We start from the raw sequence: 22738 nt of genomic DNA on the forward strand, positions 1-22738 counted from the left end.
TAGGCTGAGAATGGTATCAAACTCTAGCCATCTGATGCCTCAAGCGACAGCCAGGTGGCGCTGCAGAGTTAACCGACCACAATGTGGGAGTCAATGACGGGACTAGACCGGTTCGAGGCACAAAAGAACCCTGAACCGTAACAGGAAGATCACAGAAGAAAAAGAAAAACTGTTCCAGAATCAGTGGAGGTACCAAGTTTAAATAAAACAAAAAATCTAGTAAAAGGTTGTCTTTGTTGGGGTTTGAACCCAGGACCCCAGCGCTGAGAAGCACATTTATCATTCAGAATGTAGGAAGCCATATTTGTTAGGGTTACCCATTCACCACTGCTCATTGTCACCAACATTGAAATCCATGTAACATGGTCCAGTGCATATGCCTAAAAGACGAATGATAGACTTTCTGAGACGTTCCAAACACAAATCTGTCTATATGGCTGCCTAAGACCAAAAAAAAGAGAATAACAAACTCTGGAAGTTATAGCTATTTTCCCAGAGATGGCTTTTGAACCCTGTCTAAAAAAAAATGTAATTTGTTGGTGATGATGACTATAACTAAAATGTGGCTTAGACATCTTCATTTTATGAGTCCATAATTTTTTCAAATGTTTATTACAATTTTAAAATTGACCATAAAAAAGACATTTGACGTTTTCCTGCCCTTTGGTGGTACATACATAATACATACATACATAATAACACATGGATAAAGCTCAACCATATTTTATACATACATCATTGAGACTTGATCAGAAACAAAAAAAAAAGGGTGGAACTCAACCAACGTCCGAATAAATTTTTGCCACACCTTGCTTTAAAAAAGTATATAAAGTATGGTCCAATGTTATCCAGAATCATTCAGAAGACGAATACAAGATGAAGACCATCATCCTGCTATTGTGGAGTCTGGGGGTCTGCCGAGCCCAAACTGCATCTTCTGTATGTAGGACGCGCAATGATATAGGTTCTGAATAGATAGACATATGAATGTATAAAAGAATATTATTTGAGATCTTTGGCATTTTCTTGTTAAAATCTAGAAAACCTATATAGTCCACCTGTTTTGTTTCTTAATATTATTTACAAAAAAATAAAAAATAACGGAAGCGTTTAATAACTATTTCCCTTTTTTGTTGAAGGTCAAGGCTGGCTCGAAGGATGAATTTGGGACCTGTCATTGTTATTTTGCCGGTCCAGACGTCATGTTTCCTGTAGAATGGATGTAATCTTTGGAGTCATCAAACCATAACTTAAGTCTCAGATTTGAGGAAGAAATCGATAAGGTAAAGTGATGTGTGAAGGGTTTCAACCAATATTTACTAACTATAGACATAAGTACAGCATAAAAATAACAAAAATAACAAAAAACTGGAGAGCGTCAAGAAGTAAAGAGAAGATGACGTGAGTATAAAATGCAGAAAAAGAAGGTAATAAATATAGGAGACAGAGGAAAAGCTGTTTCGGAGCCTTGCTTTACAATTTCCCAAACTGAAAAAGATCCCAGCATGTATTAGAAAAAGTTCCTCCTTCCTTTTATTTAGGTCAAAAATTAAAATTCAATACAAATTTGACACTCTTTTTTTCAGTAAGGCAAGTTTCAGATGTCCATAAATATTCCATTAGGCACAGCCTTTATCACATACTTAATGGATACTTGTCTGCCTTCTGCCCAAAATATTGTAAAAAAATGTCAGTGACAAAAAAGTCTATTGATGGTGACTATATGAAAGACCCAATTAGTCGGACCTAATTTGTACTGTTAACGAGCCAGTTGGCTGTACACTAATCAACCAGCTTCATTTATTGGCCCATTAGCACAGATAGATGAAAACTGTATATGTAAAGGGAAGAAAGATCAATAAAATTGTCCTGTCCCCATGTAGTCGGCAGCATACCATCCATTTATTTTGGGCAATGTGCTTCCTTAACAATCCAATAACATTTGCACATCTAAGTAGGACTTTAGATAACTGTTGGCAATACCTTTCAACCCCCTATACATATACATAATTAGCCGAGTAATCAACGCCAGGAATTCTTTGTGGTGGTTTTCTGCCTTGGGAAAAAAAATATCAGATATATTGGAAAAACTACATGCCTGACATACATATTTGGTGGTTGGTCAATCTTGCTGAAAGGGGTGGTACTTATCTAATGTTTATGGCCACTTTAGAAACTATGAAAACAATAGAGATGAATTATTAACCAACATGGTAAAACGTGTCTCTATGCCCTTGTGGGGGTCTGAATAGTATTGCCCTATCAAGTGGTTTATTAGGGTTTTCAAGGTTGGTAGAGAACCCAGAAGAAGCTCACACATCGAGAACAGACTCCCTGCAGACATTCTTCCAGGCCAGTCCCAACTTATGGCCTCACAAATTGGGACCTGGGCAAAAAGTATCCAAGAGTCTTAAGGCCGCTTTACACACAACGATATCGCTAGCGATCTCGTTAGCGATGTGACACGCCCAGATCGTTGTTATGATTTGCCGAGATCGCTCATAAAACGTTTTGTAACGGTCACACGTACACATCTCACAAACGACGCTACATCGTTCAGCGATATATTGTTTCACCAAGGCGGTCGTGTGGATGTTGTTCGTCGTTGGCAGGGTGTCAAACGTAGCAATATGTGTGCTGCGTTCCAAACAACGAACAATATTTTGAAACTGAACAACGTGTCAACGATCAACGATATTTACCCTATATGCGATCGTTCGGAGTCGCACGTCGCTAACGATGACGGAAGTGCGTCACGAAAACTGTGACCCCGACGACATATCGTCAGATAAATCGTAGCGTGTAACGCCGCATTTATTCTTACTCTATACTGTATTGTTGTCTTTGATTTATCAGATACAAGGCTACCAACACAAGCTGAATATTTACCTGGAAAATATAAGAAACTTGACTAGGAGGGTGGAGTCCTGTGAAAAGGAAGATGTTTCTTACAACCAACTAGACTTCGAGGTGTTGAATCTGGAGATCAGTGAGTTGGAATCATTGGTGATGGAACTAAAATCTTCATTATCTGGTTCAAATGAGAAAGTAGAAGTCCTGTACATGGAGGTAAGAACTGATGACTCTTGTAGTTAATTTACATGAAGCCTTCAACACTGAGAATCTATGGTAAATTGAGAAATTCAAAGTGGAGGTCAGCGAGTCAGAATCCTTGGTAATGGGACTCAGATCTTTCATAATTGGCTTAAATAAGCAAATAGAAGCCATATCTACGCAAGGTAAATCCTAATGAGTCCTAAAATCATTGGTGATAAAATCCAGATCTTCAGTCTTCCATGAACTGGTTCATACTGGTGATTCATGAAGTTTTTAATGGTCATGAATTCTTGTATTCAGAATACCAAAGATTGTATAGATACATTTTTTAATTTTTTTTTTTTTTTTTAAACTCGTTTTATTGAAAGTTAAGTAAAGCATTACAAACAAGAATAAATCAGCAAATTGTTCAGTGAGACAGTGTACAAGTAAACTGGTTGTATATCAGAATAATAAAGTAACAACAATCAAATCTACGTCCATTATTTTCAGCATATCCAAATAGCATCAAACCTAGCAAAGGTATTAGTTCGCGAGACACATCCAACTCAAGGCAAGAGAACCCATATCGTCCAGGAGAGAGCAACCCAAGCTTCGGGGAACTCGTGGTATCCCTCATATATTGCATCACGGATCACATGTGTCTCCTTTCTGCATCTCAGGGCACTACTGGCTATTGCAATAATACCGATTGTAGGTTATCAGCAAGAGAACCAGGAGATCCGCCAGTCAAGGGCGACCTCATCCATCTACCCCAGATTTTGTCAAATTTAATTGGGGAGCCTTTTGACTTGTAAACAAATTGCTCTGACGGGATTATTGCGTTTACCAATGCAATCCAAGAGGCTCTAGTTGGGGAATGAGTGCTCATCCAATTTAGTATAATGCCTTTCCGGGCCAGAAAAAGAACCTTCTTTATTAATAGACTCTCATCTTGGGACCAGGAGCGTGCATCTACCACCCCAAATAGACATAGGACTGGGCACATAGCAACCGCTTTTTGAAATATGGCGGAAAGAGTCATTATGATCTCGCTCCAATAGGAGAGGATAACCCAACAATCCCATATCATGTGCCAGAAATCAGCACCGTCTCTCCCGCATCTCGGACAGCCCATCCCCACCGAATTATTCAGCTTTTTCATTTTGTTCAGTCTCTGGGGAGTAATATAACTTTGGTGTATTATATATAATTGGATCAGTCTATTGTTAACAGCAGGAGAGACCAATGTGTGGGATTCGACAATGTCATCCCACACTACATCATCAATTTCAGGGATCCTGGCACTCCACCTCTCACGGACAGAAAGAGGATTATTCATGGCCTTGGCCCGAATGAGAGAGGAGTATAGTTTAGAGATAAGACCACCAGGGCCCTGTGATCTAATAATTCCAATAACTGGGAAGGAAGAGAATCTAACCCCACGACCAGAGAACTGAGCTCGAAAGGCATGTCTAATCTGGAGATACTGAAACCCATGAGATTCCGGCAAGTCAAATTCTGTCCGCAGTTGCGCAAAGGGGCGGAGTTCACCATCCCGGACCAGTGATCCCAGGGAGATTATTCCGCGATTCCTCCACTCACCAAACCCCGGCAACCCACAAAAATGTGGAAGGTCCAAGTTATCCCACAAGGGCGTCTCAGTTGGTACATCACAAAATCCAAATATGGCTTTAGCTTCTTTCCAGATCCTGGCCCCCAATTTGTGTATCGGGAGGACACGACCCTCAGGGGACCTCCTGTGATCCGTCAGTAACGGCCACAGGAGCTCCACACCTGTGAACTCTGCCAGAAGTCCCTCCGGAGAACCCCCAACTCGAGGAAGGGTCCATGGACCCAAATATTTCACTTGTCCGGCCAGATAGTAAATATAAAGATCAGGAAGTGCCATACCCCCCATATCCTTGGGTCTTTGTAATTTGGCCAGTTGGACCCTTGACCTGGACGAGCCCCAGACAAAGGTAATCATTAGAGATTCCAGGGACCGGAAGAAAGAACGAGGAATCTGCACGAATACATGCTGGGTAATATAGAGACACTTTGGTTGCACTATCATTTTGAGGAGGTTAATCCTTCCCGCCACTGACAGTGGGAGTTGGCTCCATCTATTAAATTTCTCCCCGAAGTACGCTAGTAAGGGGGCTATATTTCTCGCTATCATCTCCGCAGGGCTTCCCGCCAGTATAATTCCGAGATATTTAAAATGATCCACCACCGGAACCCTGCATATGTGGTCGTACACCAGGTCCTCTCTGTTCCGAGACAGAAAGAGGAGGTACGATTTTGACCAATTTATTGACAAACCTGAGAACTCCCCAAATCGATCAATCAAGTGCACAGCTCTGGGAATGGAGGAATCCGGATCAGATGCAAACAGTAACAAATCGTCTGCGTACAAAGATAAACGTTCATCTCCCTTACTATGTCTCACCCCCCGATAGACTGGGTCCGCCCGGATGCGCAACGCAAGCGGTTCCATGGCAAGAGCGAACAGGAGAGGGGATAGGGGACATCCCTGTCTGGTTCCCCTCCCCAAAGAGAAAGTTTCCGACACACCACCGCCCACCTGAATATTAGCAGATGGGGCTTTATATATGATCTCAATCCATCTGATAAATTCGTTGCCGAAACCAAATGCCCGCAGCACCTCCAGCAGGTATGGCCATTCTATGGAGTCGAAGGCTTTGGCTGCATCCAGAGAGACCAAAGCCCAATCCTCCTCTAACTTGGTGCCCATCTGTAAGATCACCTGCGCCCTCCTCAGATTATCCGAGGTACTCCTACCCGGGATGAAACCTGACTGATCCTCATGTACTATAGTGGAGATCACCTTTTTGAGTCTATTTGCTAGAATTTTGGTGAGAATTTTGTAATCGGAGTTCAACAAAGAGATCGGTCTGTACGAACCACAATCCAATGGATCTTTATCTGGTTTCAATAGCAGGACAATGGTTGCCTCATAGAAGGAACCAGGCAACCATCCCCTGCTGAACGAGGCTTCAACCGTTTCCAGGAGGGCTGGGGCCAGCTCCCCCTGATATTTGTCAAAGATCTCAATCGGGAGTCCGTCTGGCCCAGACGCCTTACCCCTACTGAGGGTCTTCATTGCCTCGACCATTTCTTCCATTCTGATGGGCTCATCCAGGGCCAATCTCTGAGTCAAAGTCAATCTGGGAAACTCCAGATCTCGAAGGTACTCAGCAATCTCCTCCCTTGACACGGTCAGCCTGGACTCATACAAGTTCCTATAGAAGTCCAAAAATACCTCCAATATACCATTAACGGAAGTAACTGTTCCTCCACGAGAGTCTCTTATCCGGAGGACCGCAGGTGAGCTAGTGGATTGACGCACCAGGAACGCCAGTAAGCTACTGGACTGGTTCCCTTGCTCAAAATACCTCTGGCTCGTGAAGAATACATGTCTCTTAGCCTTGTCTTGCAAATACAAGAGATATTTCCTCCCAGCCTGAAGCCAATTAAATCTATTTTCCTCAGATGGGTCTGAGGTGAATCTATGTTCAAGCACTCTATTTTGGGTGGCCAATTCCTCCTCCTCTCTGGCCGCCTGTTTCTTAAGATAGGAAATAGAGGAGTGACAGCATCCCCTCAGATACGCCTTAAGCGCATCCCAATAAGCCGAGTGATTCTCTTCCACGGAATTCATTTCCGTGTATGCCCCAAGCTGATCAGGAATCCTGTCATTAGCTCCAAAGAGTGATAGCCACCAAGGGTTAATTTTCCTTGACAATTTATGAGATTTACATCCTTCCCATTTAATGCCTACAACCACCGGAGAATGGTCTGATACTGATCTGGGCAAATGACATACCGATTGTATATGGGCACAGACTCTTTCATTTCCACAAATATAATCAATTCGAGATAACGAGTTTTTCCCCGGAGTGTAACATGTATATTCTCTTAGTGCTGGGTTAAAGAACCGCCACATATCGTACCATCCCACCTCCTGTAAGAATATACTCAGTCTAGTTTGTATCGTGGGGGAGATCGGGACCTGTCGAGTGCTGAATCTATCCAGTCCCGTGTTATTAATCAAATTGAAGTCCCCCATGCAGAGCACTAAGGCTTGTGGGAATTGTGATGCGAACTTAGCCGCCTCATATAGAATCGAGATTCCCGTTGCCGGGGGAATGTATATGGCCAAGACCACTATCATGACCCCATCGATGTGAGCCTGGATAAACACATACCTCCCATCAGTGTCTTTTAAAATTTTACCCGGGTCCCACCGCAGAGCTCTGTGGACCAGCACCGATACTCCCCTAGAATATGATGAGTGAACAGAGTGAGCTGACCATTGAACCCAAGGCTTTTGAAGCACTCTAGTGGTTTCCAACAACAAATGGGTCTCTTGTAGGCATACAATCTGAGCTTTGGACCTTTTGATGTGAGCCAATACTGCCGCCCTTTTCCTGGATGTGCCCAGTCCCCTAACATTCCATGTCATCACACTTAAAGCCATTGAGAGATGCCACTTGCTGAATTGCTAAAAGATTATCAAAAACTTAACCTACAGTAGAACTTGGGTAAACGTACCCTTAAATACAAAATGTCGATTGCGCACGCACAATCGACAAGAACTGGTCCAGTAGTGCGACCAGAAAAGATTTTCCCCAGCAACGACTAGGGTAAACCAACGTGGCTAGATGGTGTACTTGGTACGGGGGTGTCCTCAAACAAGGACTTGAGCTTCTCCTACAGTCCAATAAATGAATTACCCTGCAGCATAGCCTTTAATCGTGCAAAGGTGAGAGGGTCAAGAATAGACAGGAAGGAACTGAGGGAGGGAAAGAGAAGAAGAGGATAGGGAGAGAGAGGCAAAGAAGGGATAGAAAGGAGATATAAGAAGGGAGAGAAAGAGAGGAGAGAGAGAAGAAAGGCAAGAAGAGAAAAAAAAAAAAAAGAGAAAGGAAAAGGGGAGGGGGGGAAGAGACGGCAAAGAGGGGAAAGAGAAACAAGGCAGAATAGAGAACGAAAAGGGGAGAGATTAGAATAGAAGATAAAGCGGGGACAAGGGAAGAGCACAAAGATAAGAGAGGTAGAAAAAGTGAGGGGTTGAAGGGAGAGGAGAAAGGAACAATGAAGAAGTAAGGGGCGAGGGGAAGAGGGATGAGGAATATGTTACTAGGGGGATAGAGGGGGAGAAGAGGTGGGAGTGTAAATAAGATACAAAAAGGAGTGACAGGGAATCTTAGACTATATAATATTATGACATATGGTAACCTCAGGTCTTAATATAGCACTAATAGAGCAAAATATAACATTATGAACTGAAGTGCGTCGCCCAATACTGCGAGCCCAAAGCAGAGTTCCAATTTGGATCCAAAACGGTATAGGATAACACAAGATCGCATGAAGGAGTTCAGAGCGTCGCAACAGCGGTCCGACCCATGTCCCAACTGGTGTCACCAGGGTCCGGTCCCATCACCGACGAGTAATCCAGATCGTAGGCTGGGCCAAACAAAGATCCCGGAGAACGCAGCAGCCGACCCATACGCAGGCGCGGCCCCAGGCCTCCCGCCTACAACGAGGGCCAGACCCGGAGACCGGTTCAGTGGGAGACCAATATTGGACGCATCCGGAAACTCCCATGCCTCCAGGAAGGCCGCAGACGAACCAGCGCCTCCAGATGGGATCTCTAGCACCTCAGCCGGCCGGGACCGGAACAGGATCAGATTAGGGTCAGGACACTAACGCAATTGCGGTCCCGCTCCACTCACACACCAGGAGGGGTGAAACAAACATGAATCTTTCGCGCCTTCAGAGTTGAGGGACGCCGAGTACCTGTATAGGATGATCCTGAAGCAATCTCATCAGTGATTTCAAACACAGCGTCCCAAGGATTGGAGTCGCATCACCGACCTTGCTCCAAAAAGAATGAAATAGATGAATCAGAGCCGCGACGCCATCACAACCGCGACCCATCAGGCCGCGCCCAAGACCGTAGCGCATCAGCGTTTCCTCTTCAATGTGTTGAGCCAGTCATCCGCTTCCGCAGGAGAGGTGAAGAATAGGGATCGCTCCTGATGAACCACTCTAAGCCGGGCTGGGAAGATCATGGAGTAAGCAATTTGATGCTCTCTGAGACGTTTCTTCACCTGGATGAAGGAGGCCCTCGTTTTCTGGAGCGACGCAGAGAAATCAGGGAAGATCAGTATGGTAGCGTTGTTATGTAGGATCGGGCCTCTGCGCCGCGCCGCACCAAGGATCGCATCTCTATCCCTGCTGCTCAACAGTCGGGCCAGGAGAGGTCTAGGCTGCGCTCCCGGAGGAGGAGGTCTGGCCGGTACCCGGTGAGCTCTTTCGATAGCGAATGCCGCTGACAGCGTCGCATCAGGGAAAGTTTCGGAGAGCCACTTTTCCATGAACTTACATGGGTCACTCCCTTCTGCTCTCTCCGGCATCCCCAGAATTCTCAGATTATTGCGACGCAGGCGATTTTCTAGGTCATCTGCCCTTTGCGCCCAGTTATGTGCCGCGCTTTCCAGAGAGGCCAGTCTGCCCGGCGTCGCTCTTGCGTCGTCTTCCAGCGTGGAGATCCGTTGCTCGGTCTCCTTTACCCGCTCTCTCAGATTTTGCAAGTCCAGCCGGAGGAGACCCACATCAATCTTAACCTCCTCAATTTTACCCGTCAACGACACCTTTGAATCCTGGATCGCTGCAAGTAACTGCGACGTAACCTGCTGTAAGGTTAGCTCCTGCGATTCCTTGGATCCGGCCTCCATGCTCTCCTCCTCCTCCGCCTCGCTGGATTCCCGCCCTGCCTGCTTGCCGGCGCCATCTTGCTGGGAGTCCCGGGCAAACTTCTTCAGCTTCTCAGCCGCTGCTGCACTGCGACCCCTGCTCATGGTACCGATCCAAATGCTCACCGCACCACAGGTAATCCAGAGGTGTATTTAGGCACCAATTTCGGCAGGATTAATAACGTATATTAGCTTTGGACTGCGGAGCTGCTCTCAGATGCGACCGCTCATGCTGCCTGCTGGCCACGCCCCCCATTTTTTAATTTTTAGACTATTTATATATGATATATAGGAATATATTTAGACAAATATTAGCAATTTTTGTTCATCATTTGATTAGGTTCAGAACATATCCGTCATTGTGAACCAGCTGGAGAGACATGACAAGAACAATATTCTAAAAGTCCGAAGGGAAATTGCAGCCTTACAAAAACGTTTGGATGAATGTAAACGAAGTCATCAGTCTCTTCTTCATACACAGTTTGGTAAGTCCCCATTTACTCTGTGGTGTTAAAGTGAGATAAATTCCTAAATATCATGTACTCAAGAACATATATACACCAATACCTATTAATGTTCCTCTGATCTTCGGTGGTTTAAATGTCTGAAATTCAATATCAGGATATCAAAGATAGTAGTATGGGATTGAAGGATCTGTGATTCATAAATTAATAAGCAGCCAAGAGAAGTATGCCAAAGAAAATAATATCAATGAGTGGTGAAATACTAATATTATTAAGAGATGTTTTCTTGTCCAAAAATTGGGGTGAAGAGCTAAAATTTAGTGCTCTAATTATTAGTGTAGAGTAGAGTCATGGGCAGAATAAGAGTAGCCATGGCCTGGGCAGTTTAGTAGGTGTTGCCCACCCCTGCCTGATGTATCTTGTAACATGTCACATGATCCCTTTTCGCAGGTCATGTGATTAATACACATATGCTTTGCTGCACATCTGTAGATGCTAAACTATAAACACAATGCAGTGCAATTTTTTCCCCCTTATGTGTAGTGCTATACATAACATAGCACTCTACATAATAGAGCAGGGGGAGGCAATACATTTTCTCGGGGATTCACATGAGAGACTGAGACTGTTATGGGAGCGGACAATGTCAGTACATGAACGCAGCACCAGTACCACCCTCAGTACATGAACGCAGTGCCAGAATCACCGTCAGTACATGAATATAGCATCAGAACAACACTCAGTAGATGCAGTACTAAGCTTACTACAGCGATCAATTGTAATGTCAGGTCAGCCCCATATATAAATGTATTGCATGAACCTATAAATCCCAGTATGTCATTAACAGTGGTAAGAAGATGCTGGGATTTATTATTAAAAGTCATCATCAGACTGCTGGACCATAAAGGAACCACGGTACTGATGAGATGCAGGCAAGATAACAAATAAATATTTACATCCAAGTACCTTATAGATGAATTTGTCTCTGGTAGGAGTTGTTCCCATTGTTGTTGCCATGATGAGATTTTATGCCATGAGCTCATCTCTCTAGATTTCCTTCCTCTCCACCTTCAGCAGCACTTCCAAACATGTTGTCCTTAAAAAGAAACATATCATTATACCTCCTAATCAATAAAAATATTTCCCATGCTGCGACCCTGAATAAATAATTTCCCCCACACTCTGCCCTTCTGCAACATATCCCCCTCACACTGACCTAAGCAAAATGTCCCCCCAATACTGGCCCTCTGCAAAATGTCTTCTCACACTGCCCATTTGAAAAATGCCCCCCCTCACACTGCTCCTCTGCAAAATGTTCCCCACATTGGCATTTCCGGAATATCACCCCACACTGCGCCTTTGCAAAATGTAACCTCACACTGCCTTTCTGTAAAATGTCCGCCCACACTGCCCCTCTGCAAAATATCCCCCCACACTGCCCCTCTGGAAAATGTCCCTCAACACTGCCATTTGCAAAATTTTCCCAACACTGCCATTTGCCAAATGTCACTCCACTATGCCCCTTGGCAAAATGCCCCTCCACACTGCCCCTCTGCAAAATGTCTCCCACACTGCCCCTCTGCAAAATGTTCCTCCACATTGCCCCTCTGCAAAATGTTCCCCCAATACTGACCCTCTCCATAATATCTCTCCCTCCCACACACCTCCCCTCTATATAAAATACCCCCCCTTCTCCACCTTGCTATACTCTGTCCTCTGTCACAGCAACATCAACCACCGCCGATCCAAAAGAATAGACAGCACATTATATTTTCAGCTCCTTCATGGAGCACTTATTTTTGCCCGCTGTCTCTGCAACCTCTGCGTTGCTGCCGCCAGCAGCAGTGTCATGAGGTTACTAGCATGCTGACCTCATCACACTGCTGCGTGTCGAAGCGGGGCTGACAGAAGCTCCTCTGTTTTTCCATGTCTTCATGTCTAAAAGATGCAAAGACATTTGAATATTAGAAGAAGGGAGCAACGACTCTCCTACAGCTCCACGGGACATCTGTTATGCAAATTTTAATGAAGACACTGGCCATGGGCCACCCATGAGCCTCGAGCCCAATGCAATAGCCCAGATTGCTCTCATTATAATTTGCCTACATGTAGAGTACAAGCAAGGGGTGAACAGAGTAGGATGTATGGGAAGTGAAGTTTTAGGAAATGGCTGCTGAGATCTTAGTGATGTTTAAGAAGGGGCGTTTTTGGCACCTTCTCCAACGTAGGAATATTCAGCCTTAGTCATTATTTCATATGGTGTTAAGGATCTTTATTTTATAGATCACCTTGGAAACTTACATTTTGGGAACAAGTGTAAAAAACTAACATCCCTGGTAGGTTACATGAGTATAGTAGCGCAATTGTGCAAAATATTAATTACTAAAGTTAAAAAAAAAAGATTTGCAGGGCACTGGTCCATAAGTCATGTCGGTAACCTGTGGCCAACTTGACCAAAACCATACAAACTGCCTTCTACTTGCCAGTAGCCATGGTGCCTTATCTAATTAGTAGGCCCAGCGCAACATTATGTTGACATTGTTTGTAAAGCGCTATGGAATTAATAGCACTATATAAGTGCTAATATTTGTAAAGCGCTATGGAATTAATAGCACTATATCTGTGAATAAATATTATTATTATTACATTGCACAAAGCTTACTAATCAGAAGAGGACGAGAGATATCGGCTCATAGTAAAAGGTTAATAAGACTCTTGTCTATGAAGGACTGATGTAATCACTGGCTAGGGTTTTGCAAATCTTTTTGCTCTACTCTACTAATTACCTATTGTCATTTAGTATCCCTCAATTGTACTGCATCTTATTTAGCTTTTTTTGTAGAACTACCTCCTTTATTTCAGGTACTTGTGAACATGGTAGGATTATGAATGTGAGCAAACCACAAATCGTCCAGGTCAACTGGAGAGGAACATCCTACAAAGCAGGTGGATGGGGCAAGGACTCATTTTTTGGATCAACACAAGAATTATACTGGGTGCTCTCCAGTGATAATAGTTACTACTTCAACAGTGTAAGATTTTATGGCACCTACAAAGATCTCAAACAGTACAAAAACTTCAAAGACCGGTCAACTTCAACATCTGGCAGAGGAAATGGGTTAACTCTGTATAACAATTCATTGTTCTACAACTGTAACAGCTGGGATTTATGCAAGCTCAACTTAGACACCAACACAGTGGTTCGTAAGCCTATAACAAATTTAGGTACCAGATTTTCCTATGCAGGTTCCTCGAACCAAGATGTAGACCTGGAAGGAGATGAGTATGGTCTGTGGGTGCTTTATTCAAAGGAAGATGTACTAGGTAACATGATTATTGGACTGCTGAATGAAACATCTCTTGATGTGATTAGAACATGGACCACCTCTGTGTATAAGCCAAGTGTTACCAACGCGTTCATGGTATGTGGGGTCATGTTCGCAACAAGATCCGTCGGTGCTAGAGAAGAAGAGATCTTTTACATGTATGATACCAACACCGGTGAGGAACATCATCTGAAAATCCTGTTTGACAAGACTCTAGACAATATTCACAGTCTGTCCTACAACGCCAATGACCGCAAGCTCTACATTTACAACGATGGCTTTGAAGTCAATTATAATCTTCACTTTACGCCTCTCGCTGAAGAGAAGTCTTAAGATGATATTGTTTTATTGTTTTGATTTACTCTATCATTCTAAATTTGATTTTTGTCATTACTTAAATAATCAAATCTAAATTCAACCTTCTTATGATTTACCTCTTTCTCATTTAGAAAATCATGATTATTCTTGTAACAGTTACCGGCTAAATAAATACTGCATTGCATTATGAGCGTTGTTATCATTGTACATATAGGACAAATTGGCAATAAAATACCTAAAAAGTTATTCACGAACAAACCATAAGGGGTACTTTGCACGCTGTGACATCGCTAGCCGATGCTGCGATGCCGAGCGCAATAGTACCCGCCCCCGTCGCACATGCGCTATCTTGTGATAGCTGCCGTAGCGAACATTATCGCTACAGCAGCTTTACACGCACTCACTTGCCCTGCGACGTCGCTCTGGCCGGCGACCCGCCTCCTTCCTAAGGGGGCGGGTCGTGCGGCGTCACAGCAACGTCACACGGCAGGCGGCCAATAGAAGCGGAGGGGCAGAGATGAGCGGGACGTAACATCCCGTCCACCTCCTTCCTTCCGCATAGCTGGTGGAGGCAGGTAAGGAGATGTTCCTCGCTCCTGCGGCTTCACACACAGCGATGTGTGCTGCCGCAGGAACGAGGAACAACATCGTATCTCCTATTGGTGCTACATTATGAAAATGTCCGACACTACACAGATCACCGATTTACGACGCTTTTGCGATCGTTTATCGGTGCATCTAGGCTTTACACGTTGCAACGTCGTTACTGGCGCCGGATGTGCGGCACTTTCGATTTGACCCCGACGATATCGCAGTAGTGATGTTGCAACGTGCAAAGTACCCCTAAGACCCTGGTTGCAATTGATTGAACCGAGATTGAACCCCAAGAACAAACGTTTTCTGCTTCAACTTTAGATCCTATCATTGTAATAGAGTCAAAGCACATCAAGGGTTTCTCTAGTATTCTGATGGCCAAGTCCAGTCAACTCCATTTTTTTTATATTATAAGCTCAACATCTACAATTGATTGAGTTTCTTGGAGGCTTAGCTAATTGTAGCATTGAATAGATATAAAGAGTAAAGGTCCGCTGACATGGACCAACTGGTGGCACGATAGAACCGCTGATCGGTAAACTTTTACCAATTGGCATGGCTTAAATGCTTGTTTAGATTATCGCTCAGTGCGTAAAGACTGGCATTGTTCTCAGCAGTGCGAGTCCTGTTCACACAGGATAATACATTGCTGAGAACCTTTTCCACTGCCCAAAATATCATTTCACCCGATTAATTATTGTTTTGTTCGTTCATTAGGTGATCGGCAGCTTGCTTACACGGCAAGACAATCAAGAAGCGAGCATTTTTAACAATGCTTGTTCATGATTATCTTCCTGTGTAAATGCCCTTTAAGGCATACTTGTTTGACTGTGGCATTTTCCTGATGAAGAAGCCGGTGTAGGCTTTGAAACGCGTAGAAATAAACAACAGCTGATAACTCTCATGATCGTGGATTCATCTTTCTTATACCAGAGGGGCAGCGCAAAAAAGGTCCAGATATTATTCATTACTCTCATCTGGAAGGCTATATTAACACACTGACTAGTCTGGTTTCACACTTAGATTTTGAGCTTAAAGCACCACTCCAGAATTTTTTTTTATTGCACTGCTGGAGTGTTGTTTAAAATCTAAACCCCTCTGACCCCAAGCCTTATCCTCACCTTCCGGTGGCCTTATTTTCTCTTGCAGCCGTTCCGGTTGGTCTCCTGTGATTTGTGACATGGCGGTAGCTCCAGTGTTTCATGGAGCTCGCCGGAGGTCATAACTCAGTACAAGTCTATGAGAGCATCGTTCTGACCTCTTCTAGCTCTCATAGACTTGCATTGGGAGCTTGTGACATAACTCCTGACTCCCAGTCAGTCAGAAGCTATAGGCACAACATAGCGCCATAGGACAGAAGTGCCGCCGAAAAAGTCTGAAAACGCCAGAGGGTAAGTATAATGTTAGGGGCAAGGGAGAGAGAAGAAAGGCAAGAAGAGAAAAAAAAAAAAAAAGAGAAAGGAAAAGGGGAGGGGGGGGAAGAGACGGCAAAGAGGGGAAAGAGAAACAAGGCAGAATAGAGAACGAAAAGGGGAGAGATTAGAATAGAAGATAAAGCGGGGACAAGGGAAGAGCACAAAGATAAGAGAGGTAGAAAAAGTGAGGGGTTGAAGGGAGAGGAGAAAGGAACAATGAAGAAGTAAGGGGCGAGGGGAAGAGGGATGAGGAATATGTTACTAGGGGGATAGAGGGGGAGAAGAGGTGGGAGTGTAAATAAGATACAAAAAGGAGTGACAGGGAATCTTAGACTATATAATATTATGACATATGGTAACCTCAGGTCTTAATATAGCACTAATAGAGCAAAATATAACATTATGAACTGAAGTGCGTCGCCCAATACTGCGAGCCCAAAGCAGAGTTCCAATTTGGATCCAAAACGGTATAGGATAACACAAGATCGCATGAAGGAGTTCAGAGCGTCGCAACAGCGGTCCGACCCATGTCCCAACTGGTGTCACCAGGGTCCGGTCCCATCACCGACGAGTAATCCAGATCGTAGGCTGGGCCAAACAAAGATCCCGGAGAACGCAGCAGCCGACCCATACGCAGGCGCGGCCCCAGGCCTCCCGCCTACAACGAGGGCCAGACCCGGAGACCGGTTCAGTGGGAGACCAATATTGGACGCATCCGGAAACTCCCATGCCTCCAGGAAGGCCGCAGACGAACCAGCGCCTCCAGATGGGATCTCTAGCACCTCAGCCGGCCGGGACCGGAACAGGATCAGATTAGGGTCAGGACACTAACGCAATTGCGGTCCCGCTCCACTCACACACCAGGAGGGGTGAAACAAACATGAATCTTTCGCGCCTTCAGAGTTGAGGGACGCCGAGTACCTGTATAGGATGATCCTGAAGCAATCTCATCAGTGATTTCAAACACAGCGTCCCAAGGATTGGAGTCGCATCACCGACCTTGCTCCAAAAAGAATGAAATAGATGAATCAGAGCCGCGACGCCATCACAACCGCGACCCATCAGGCCGCGCCCAAGACCGTAGCGCATCAGCGTTTCCTCTTCAATGTGTTGAGCCAGTCATCCGCTTCCGCAGGAGAGGTGAAGAATAGGGATCGCTCCTGATGAACCACTCTAAGCCGGGCTGGGAAGATCATGGAGTAAGCAATTTGATGCTCTCTGAGACGTTTCTTCACCTGGATGAAGGAGGCCCTCGTTTTCTGGAGCGACGCAGAGAAATCAGGGAAGATCAGTATGGTAGCGTTGTTATGTAGGATCGGGCCTCTGCGCCGCGCCGCACCAAGGATCGCATCTCTATCCCTGCTGCTCAACAGTCGGGCCAGGAGAGGTCTAGGCTGCGCTCCCGGAGGAGGAGGTCTGGCCGGTACCCGGTGAGCTCTTTCGATAGCGAATGCCGCTGACAGCGTCGCATCAGGGAAAGTTTCGGAGAGCCACTTTTCCATGAACTTACATGGGTCACTCCCTTCTGCTCTCTCCGGCATCCCCAGAATTCTCAGATTATTGCGACGCAGGCGATTTTCTAGGTCATCTGCCCTCTGCGCCCAGTTATGTGCCGCGCTTTCCAGAGAGGCCAGTCTGCCCGGCGTCGCTCTTGCGTCGTCTTCCAGCGTGGAGATCCGTTGCTCGGTCTCCTTTACCCGCTCTCTCAGATTTTGCAAGTCCAGCCGGAGGAGACCCACATCAATCTTAACCTCCTCAATTTTACCCGTCAACGACACCTTTGAATCCTGGATCGCTGCAAGTAACTGCGACGTAACCTGCTGTAAGGTTAGCTCCTGCGATTCCTTGGATCCGGCCTCCATGCTCTCCTCCTCCTCCGCCTCGCTGGATTCCCGCCCTGCCTGCTTGCCGGCGCCATCTTGCTGGGAGTCCCGGGCAAACTTCTTCAGCTTCTCAGCCGCTGCTGCACTGCGACCCCTGCTCATGGTACCGATCCAAATGCTCACCGCACCACAGGTAATCCAGAGGTGTATTTAGGCACCAATTTCGGCAGGATTAATAACGTATATTAGCTTTGGACTGCGGAGCTGCTCTCAGATGCGACCGCTCATGCTGCCTGCTGGCCACGCCCCCCATTTTTTAATTTTTAGACTATTTATATATGATATATAGGAATATATTTAGACAAATATTAGCAATTTTTGTTCATCATTTGATTAGGTTCAGAACATATCCGTCATTGTGAACCAGCTGGAGAGACATGACAAGAACAATATTCTAAAAGTCCGAAGGGAAATTGCAGCCTTACAAAAACGTTTGGATGAATGTAAACGAAGTCATCAGTCTCTTCTTCATACACAGTTTGGTAAGTCCCCATTTACTCTGTGGTGTTAAAGTGAGATAAATTCCTAAATATCATGTACTCAAGAACATATATACACCAATACCTATTAATGTTCCTCTGATCTTCGGTGGTTTAAATGTCTGAAATTCAATATCAGGATATCAAAGATAGTAGTATGGGATTGAAGGATCTGTGATTCATAAATTAATAAGCAGCCAAGAGAAGTATGCCAAAGAAAATAATATCAATGAGTGGTGAAATACTAATATTATTAAGAGATGTTTTCTTGTCCAAAAATTGGGGTGAAGAGCTAAAATTTAGTGCTCTAATTATTAGTGTAGAGTAGAGTCATGGGCAGAATAAGAGTAGCCATGGCCTGGGCAGTTTAGTAGGTGTTGCCCACCCCTGCCTGATGTATCTTGTAACATGTCACATGATCCCTTTTCGCAGGTCATGTGATTAATACACATATGCTTTGCTGCACATCTGTAGATGCTAAACTATAAACACAATGCAGTGCAATTTTTTCCCCCTTATGTGTAGTGCTATACATAACATAGCACTCTACATAATAGAGCAGGGGGAGGCAATACATTTTCTCGGGGATTCACATGAGAGACTGAGACTGTTATGGGAGCGGACAATGTCAGTACATGAACGCAGCACCAGTACCACCCTCAGTACATGAACGCAGTGCCAGAATCACCGTCAGTACATGAATATAGCATCAGAACAACACTCAGTAGATGCAGTACTAAGCTTACTACAGCGATCAATTGTAATGTCAGGTCAGCCCCATATATAAATGTATTGCATGAACCTATAAATCCCAGTATGTCATTAACAGTGGTAAGAAGATGCTGGGATTTATTATTAAAAGTCATCATCAGACTGCTGGACCATAAAGGAACCACGGTACTGATGAGATGCAGGCAAGATAACAAATAAATATTTACATCCAAGTACCTTATAGATGAATTTGTCTCTGGTAGGAGTTGTTCCCATTGTTGTTGCCATGATGAGATTTTATGCCATGAGCTCATCTCTCTAGATTTCCTTCCTCTCCACCTTCAGCAGCACTTCCAAACATGTTGTCCTTAAAAAGAAACATATCATTATACCTCCTAATCAATAAAAATATTTCCCATGCTGCGACCCTGAATAAATAATTTCCCCCACACTCTGCCCTTCTGCAACATATCCCCCTCACACTGACCTAAGCAAAATGTCCCCCCAATACTGGCCCTCTGCAAAATGTCTTCTCACACTGCCCATTTGAAAAATGCCCCCCCTCACACTGCTCCTCTGCAAAATGTTCCCCACATTGGCATTTCCGGAATATCACCCCACACTGCGCCTTTGCAAAATGTAACCTCACACTGCCTTTCTGTAAAATGTCCGCCCACACTGCCCCTCTGCAAAATATCCCCCCACACTGCCCCTCTGGAAAATGTCCCTCAACACTGCCATTTGCAAAATTTCCCCAACACTGCCATTTGCCAAATGTCACTCCACTATGCCCCTTGGCAAAATGCCCCTCCACACTGCCCCTCTGCAAAATGTCTCCCACACTGCCCCTCTGCAAAATGTTCCTCCACATTGCCCCTCTGCAAAATGTTCCCCCAATACTGACCCTCTCCATAATATCTCTCCCTCCCACACACCTCCCCTCTATATAAAATACCCCCCCTTCTCCACCTTGCTATACTCTGTCCTCTGTCACAGCAACATCAACCACCGCCGATCCAAAAGAATAGACAGCACATTATATTTTCAGCTCCTTCATGGAGCACTTATTTTTGCCCGCTGTCTCTGCAACCTCTGCGTTGCTGCCGCCAGCAGCAGTGTCATGAGGTTACTAGCATGCTGACCTCATCACACTGCTGCGTGTCGAAGCGGGGCTGACAGAAGCTCCTCTGTTTTTCCATGTCTTCATGTCTAAAAGATGCAAAGACATTTGAATATTAGAAGAAGGGAGCAACGACTCTCCTACAGCTCCACGGGACATCTGTTATGCAAATTTTAATGAAGACACTGGCCATGGGCCACCCATGAGCCTCGAGCCCAATGCAATAGCCCAGATTGCTCTCATTATAATTTGCCTACATGTAGAGTACAAGCAAGGGGTGAACAGAGTAGGATGTATGGGAAGTGAAGTTTTAGGAAATGGCTGCTGAGATCTTAGTGATGTTTAAGAAGGGGCGTTTTTGGCACCTTCTCCAACGTAGGAATATTCAGCCTTAGTCATTATTTCATATGGTGTTAAGGATCTTTATTTTATAGATCACCTTGGAAACTTACATTTTGGGAACAAGTGTAAAAAACTAACATCCCTGGTAGGTTACATGAGTATAGTAGCGCAATTGTGCAAAATATTAATTACTAAAGTTAAAAAAAAAGATTTGCAGGGCACTGGTCCATAAGTCATGTCGGTAACCTGTGGCCAACTTGACCAAAACCATACAAACTGCCTTCTACTTGCCAGTAGCCATGGTGCCTTATCTAATTAGTAGGCCCAGCGCAACATTATGTTGACATTGTTTGTAAAGCGCTATGGAATTAATAGCACTATATAAGTGCTAATATTTGTAAAGCGCTATGGAATTAATAGCACTATATCTGTGAATAAATATTATTATTATTACATTGCACAAAGCTTACTAATCAGAAGAGGACGAGAGATATCGGCTCATAGTAAAAGGTTAATAAGACTCTTGTCTATGAAGGACTGATGTAATCACTGGCTAGGGTTTTGCAAATCTTTTTGCTCTACTCTACTAATTACCTATTGTCATTTAGTATCCCTCAATTGTACTGCATCTTATTTAGCTTTTTTTGTAGAACTACCTCCTTTATTTCAGGTACTTGTGAACATGGTAGGATTATGAATGTGAGCAAACCACAAATCGTCCAGGTCAACTGGAGAGGAACATCCTACAAAGCAGGTGGATGGGGCAAGGACTCATTTTTTGGATCAACACAAGAATTATACTGGGTGCTCTCCAGTGATAATAGTTACTACTTCAACAGTGTAAGATTTTATGGCACCTACAAAGATCTCAAACAGTACAAAAACTTCAAAGACCGGTCAACTTCAACATCTGGCAGAGGAAATGGGTTAACTCTGTATAACAATTCATTGTTCTACAACTGTAACAGCTGGGATTTATGCAAGCTCAACTTAGACACCAACACAGTGGTTCGTAAGCCTATAACAAATTTAGGTACCAGATTTTCCTATGCAGGTTCCTCGAACCAAGATGTAGACCTGGAAGGAGATGAGTATGGTCTGTGGGTGCTTTATTCAAAGGAAGATGTACTAGGTAACATGATTATTGGACTGCTGAATGAAACATCTCTTGATGTGATTAGAACATGGACCACCTCTGTGTATAAGCCAAGTGTTACCAACGCGTTCATGGTATGTGGGGTCATGTTCGCAACAAGATCCGTCGGTGCTAGAGAAGAAGAGATCTTTTACATGTATGATACCAACACCGGTGAGGAACATCATCTGAAAATCCTGTTTGACAAGACTCTAGACAATATTCACAGTCTGTCCTACAACGCCAATGACCGCAAGCTCTACATTTACAACGATGGCTTTGAAGTCAATTATAATCTTCACTTTACGCCTCTCGCTGAAGAGAAGTCTTAAGATGATATTGTTTTATTGTTTTGATTTACTCTATCATTCTAAATTTGATTTTTGTCATTACTTAAATAATCAAATCTAAATTCAACCTTCTTATGATTTACCTCTTTCTCATTTAGAAAATCATGATTATTCTTGTAACAGTTACCGGCTAAATAAATACTGCATTGCATTATGAGCGTTGTTATCATTGTACATATAGGACAAATTGGCAATAAAATACCTAAAAAGTTATTCACGAACAAACCATAAGGGGTACTTTGCACGCTGTGACATCGCTAGCCGATGCTGCGATGCCGAGCGCAATAGTACCCGCCCCCGTCGCACATGCGCTATCTTGTGATAGCTGCCGTAGCGAACATTATCGCTACAGCAGCTTTACACGCACTCACTTGCCCTGCGACGTCGCTCTGGCCGGCGACCCGCCTCCTTCCTAAGGGGGCGGGTCGTGCGGCGTCACAGCAACGTCACACGGCAGGCGGCCAATAGAAGCGGAGGGGCAGAGATGAGCGGGACGTAACATCCCGTCCACCTCCTTCCTTCCGCATAGCTGGTGGAGGCAGGTAAGGAGATGTTCCTCGCTCCTGCGGCTTCACACACAGCGATGTGTGCTGCCGCAGGAACGAGGAACAACATCGTATCTCCTATTGGTGCTACATTATGAAAATGTCCGACACTACACAGATCACCGATTTACGACGCTTTTGCGATCGTTTATCGGTGCATCTAGGCTTTACACGTTGCAACGTCGTTACTGGCGCCGGATGTGCGGCACTTTCGATTTGACCCCGACGATATCGC

The 22738-nt window shown here is 44.5% G+C and overlaps 1 protein-coding gene and 1 pseudogene across 1 annotated transcript; both read left to right on the plus strand.

Moving 5' to 3' along the window:
- Positions 1-876: 876 nt before the first annotated feature.
- LOC142251797 (olfactomedin-4-like) lies at positions 877-13944 on the plus strand (annotated as a pseudogene).
- A 122-nt stretch (positions 13945-14066) lies between these two features.
- Positions 14067-21940, plus strand: LOC142251798 (olfactomedin-like). The gene is made up of 3 exons (XM_075324847.1): positions 14067-14078; positions 18159-18303; positions 21144-21940. The coding sequence occupies exons 1-3, from the start codon at positions 14067-14069 to the stop codon at positions 21938-21940; spliced, it is 954 nt and encodes a 317-aa protein (XP_075180962.1).
- Positions 21941-22738: the final 798 nt, after the last annotated feature.

This window comes from Anomaloglossus baeobatrachus, chromosome 9 (assembly GCF_048569485.1).
Source record: "Anomaloglossus baeobatrachus isolate aAnoBae1 chromosome 9, aAnoBae1.hap1, whole genome shotgun sequence".
In the NCBI taxonomy this organism is placed as follows: Eukaryota; Metazoa; Chordata; class Amphibia; order Anura; family Aromobatidae; genus Anomaloglossus; species Anomaloglossus baeobatrachus.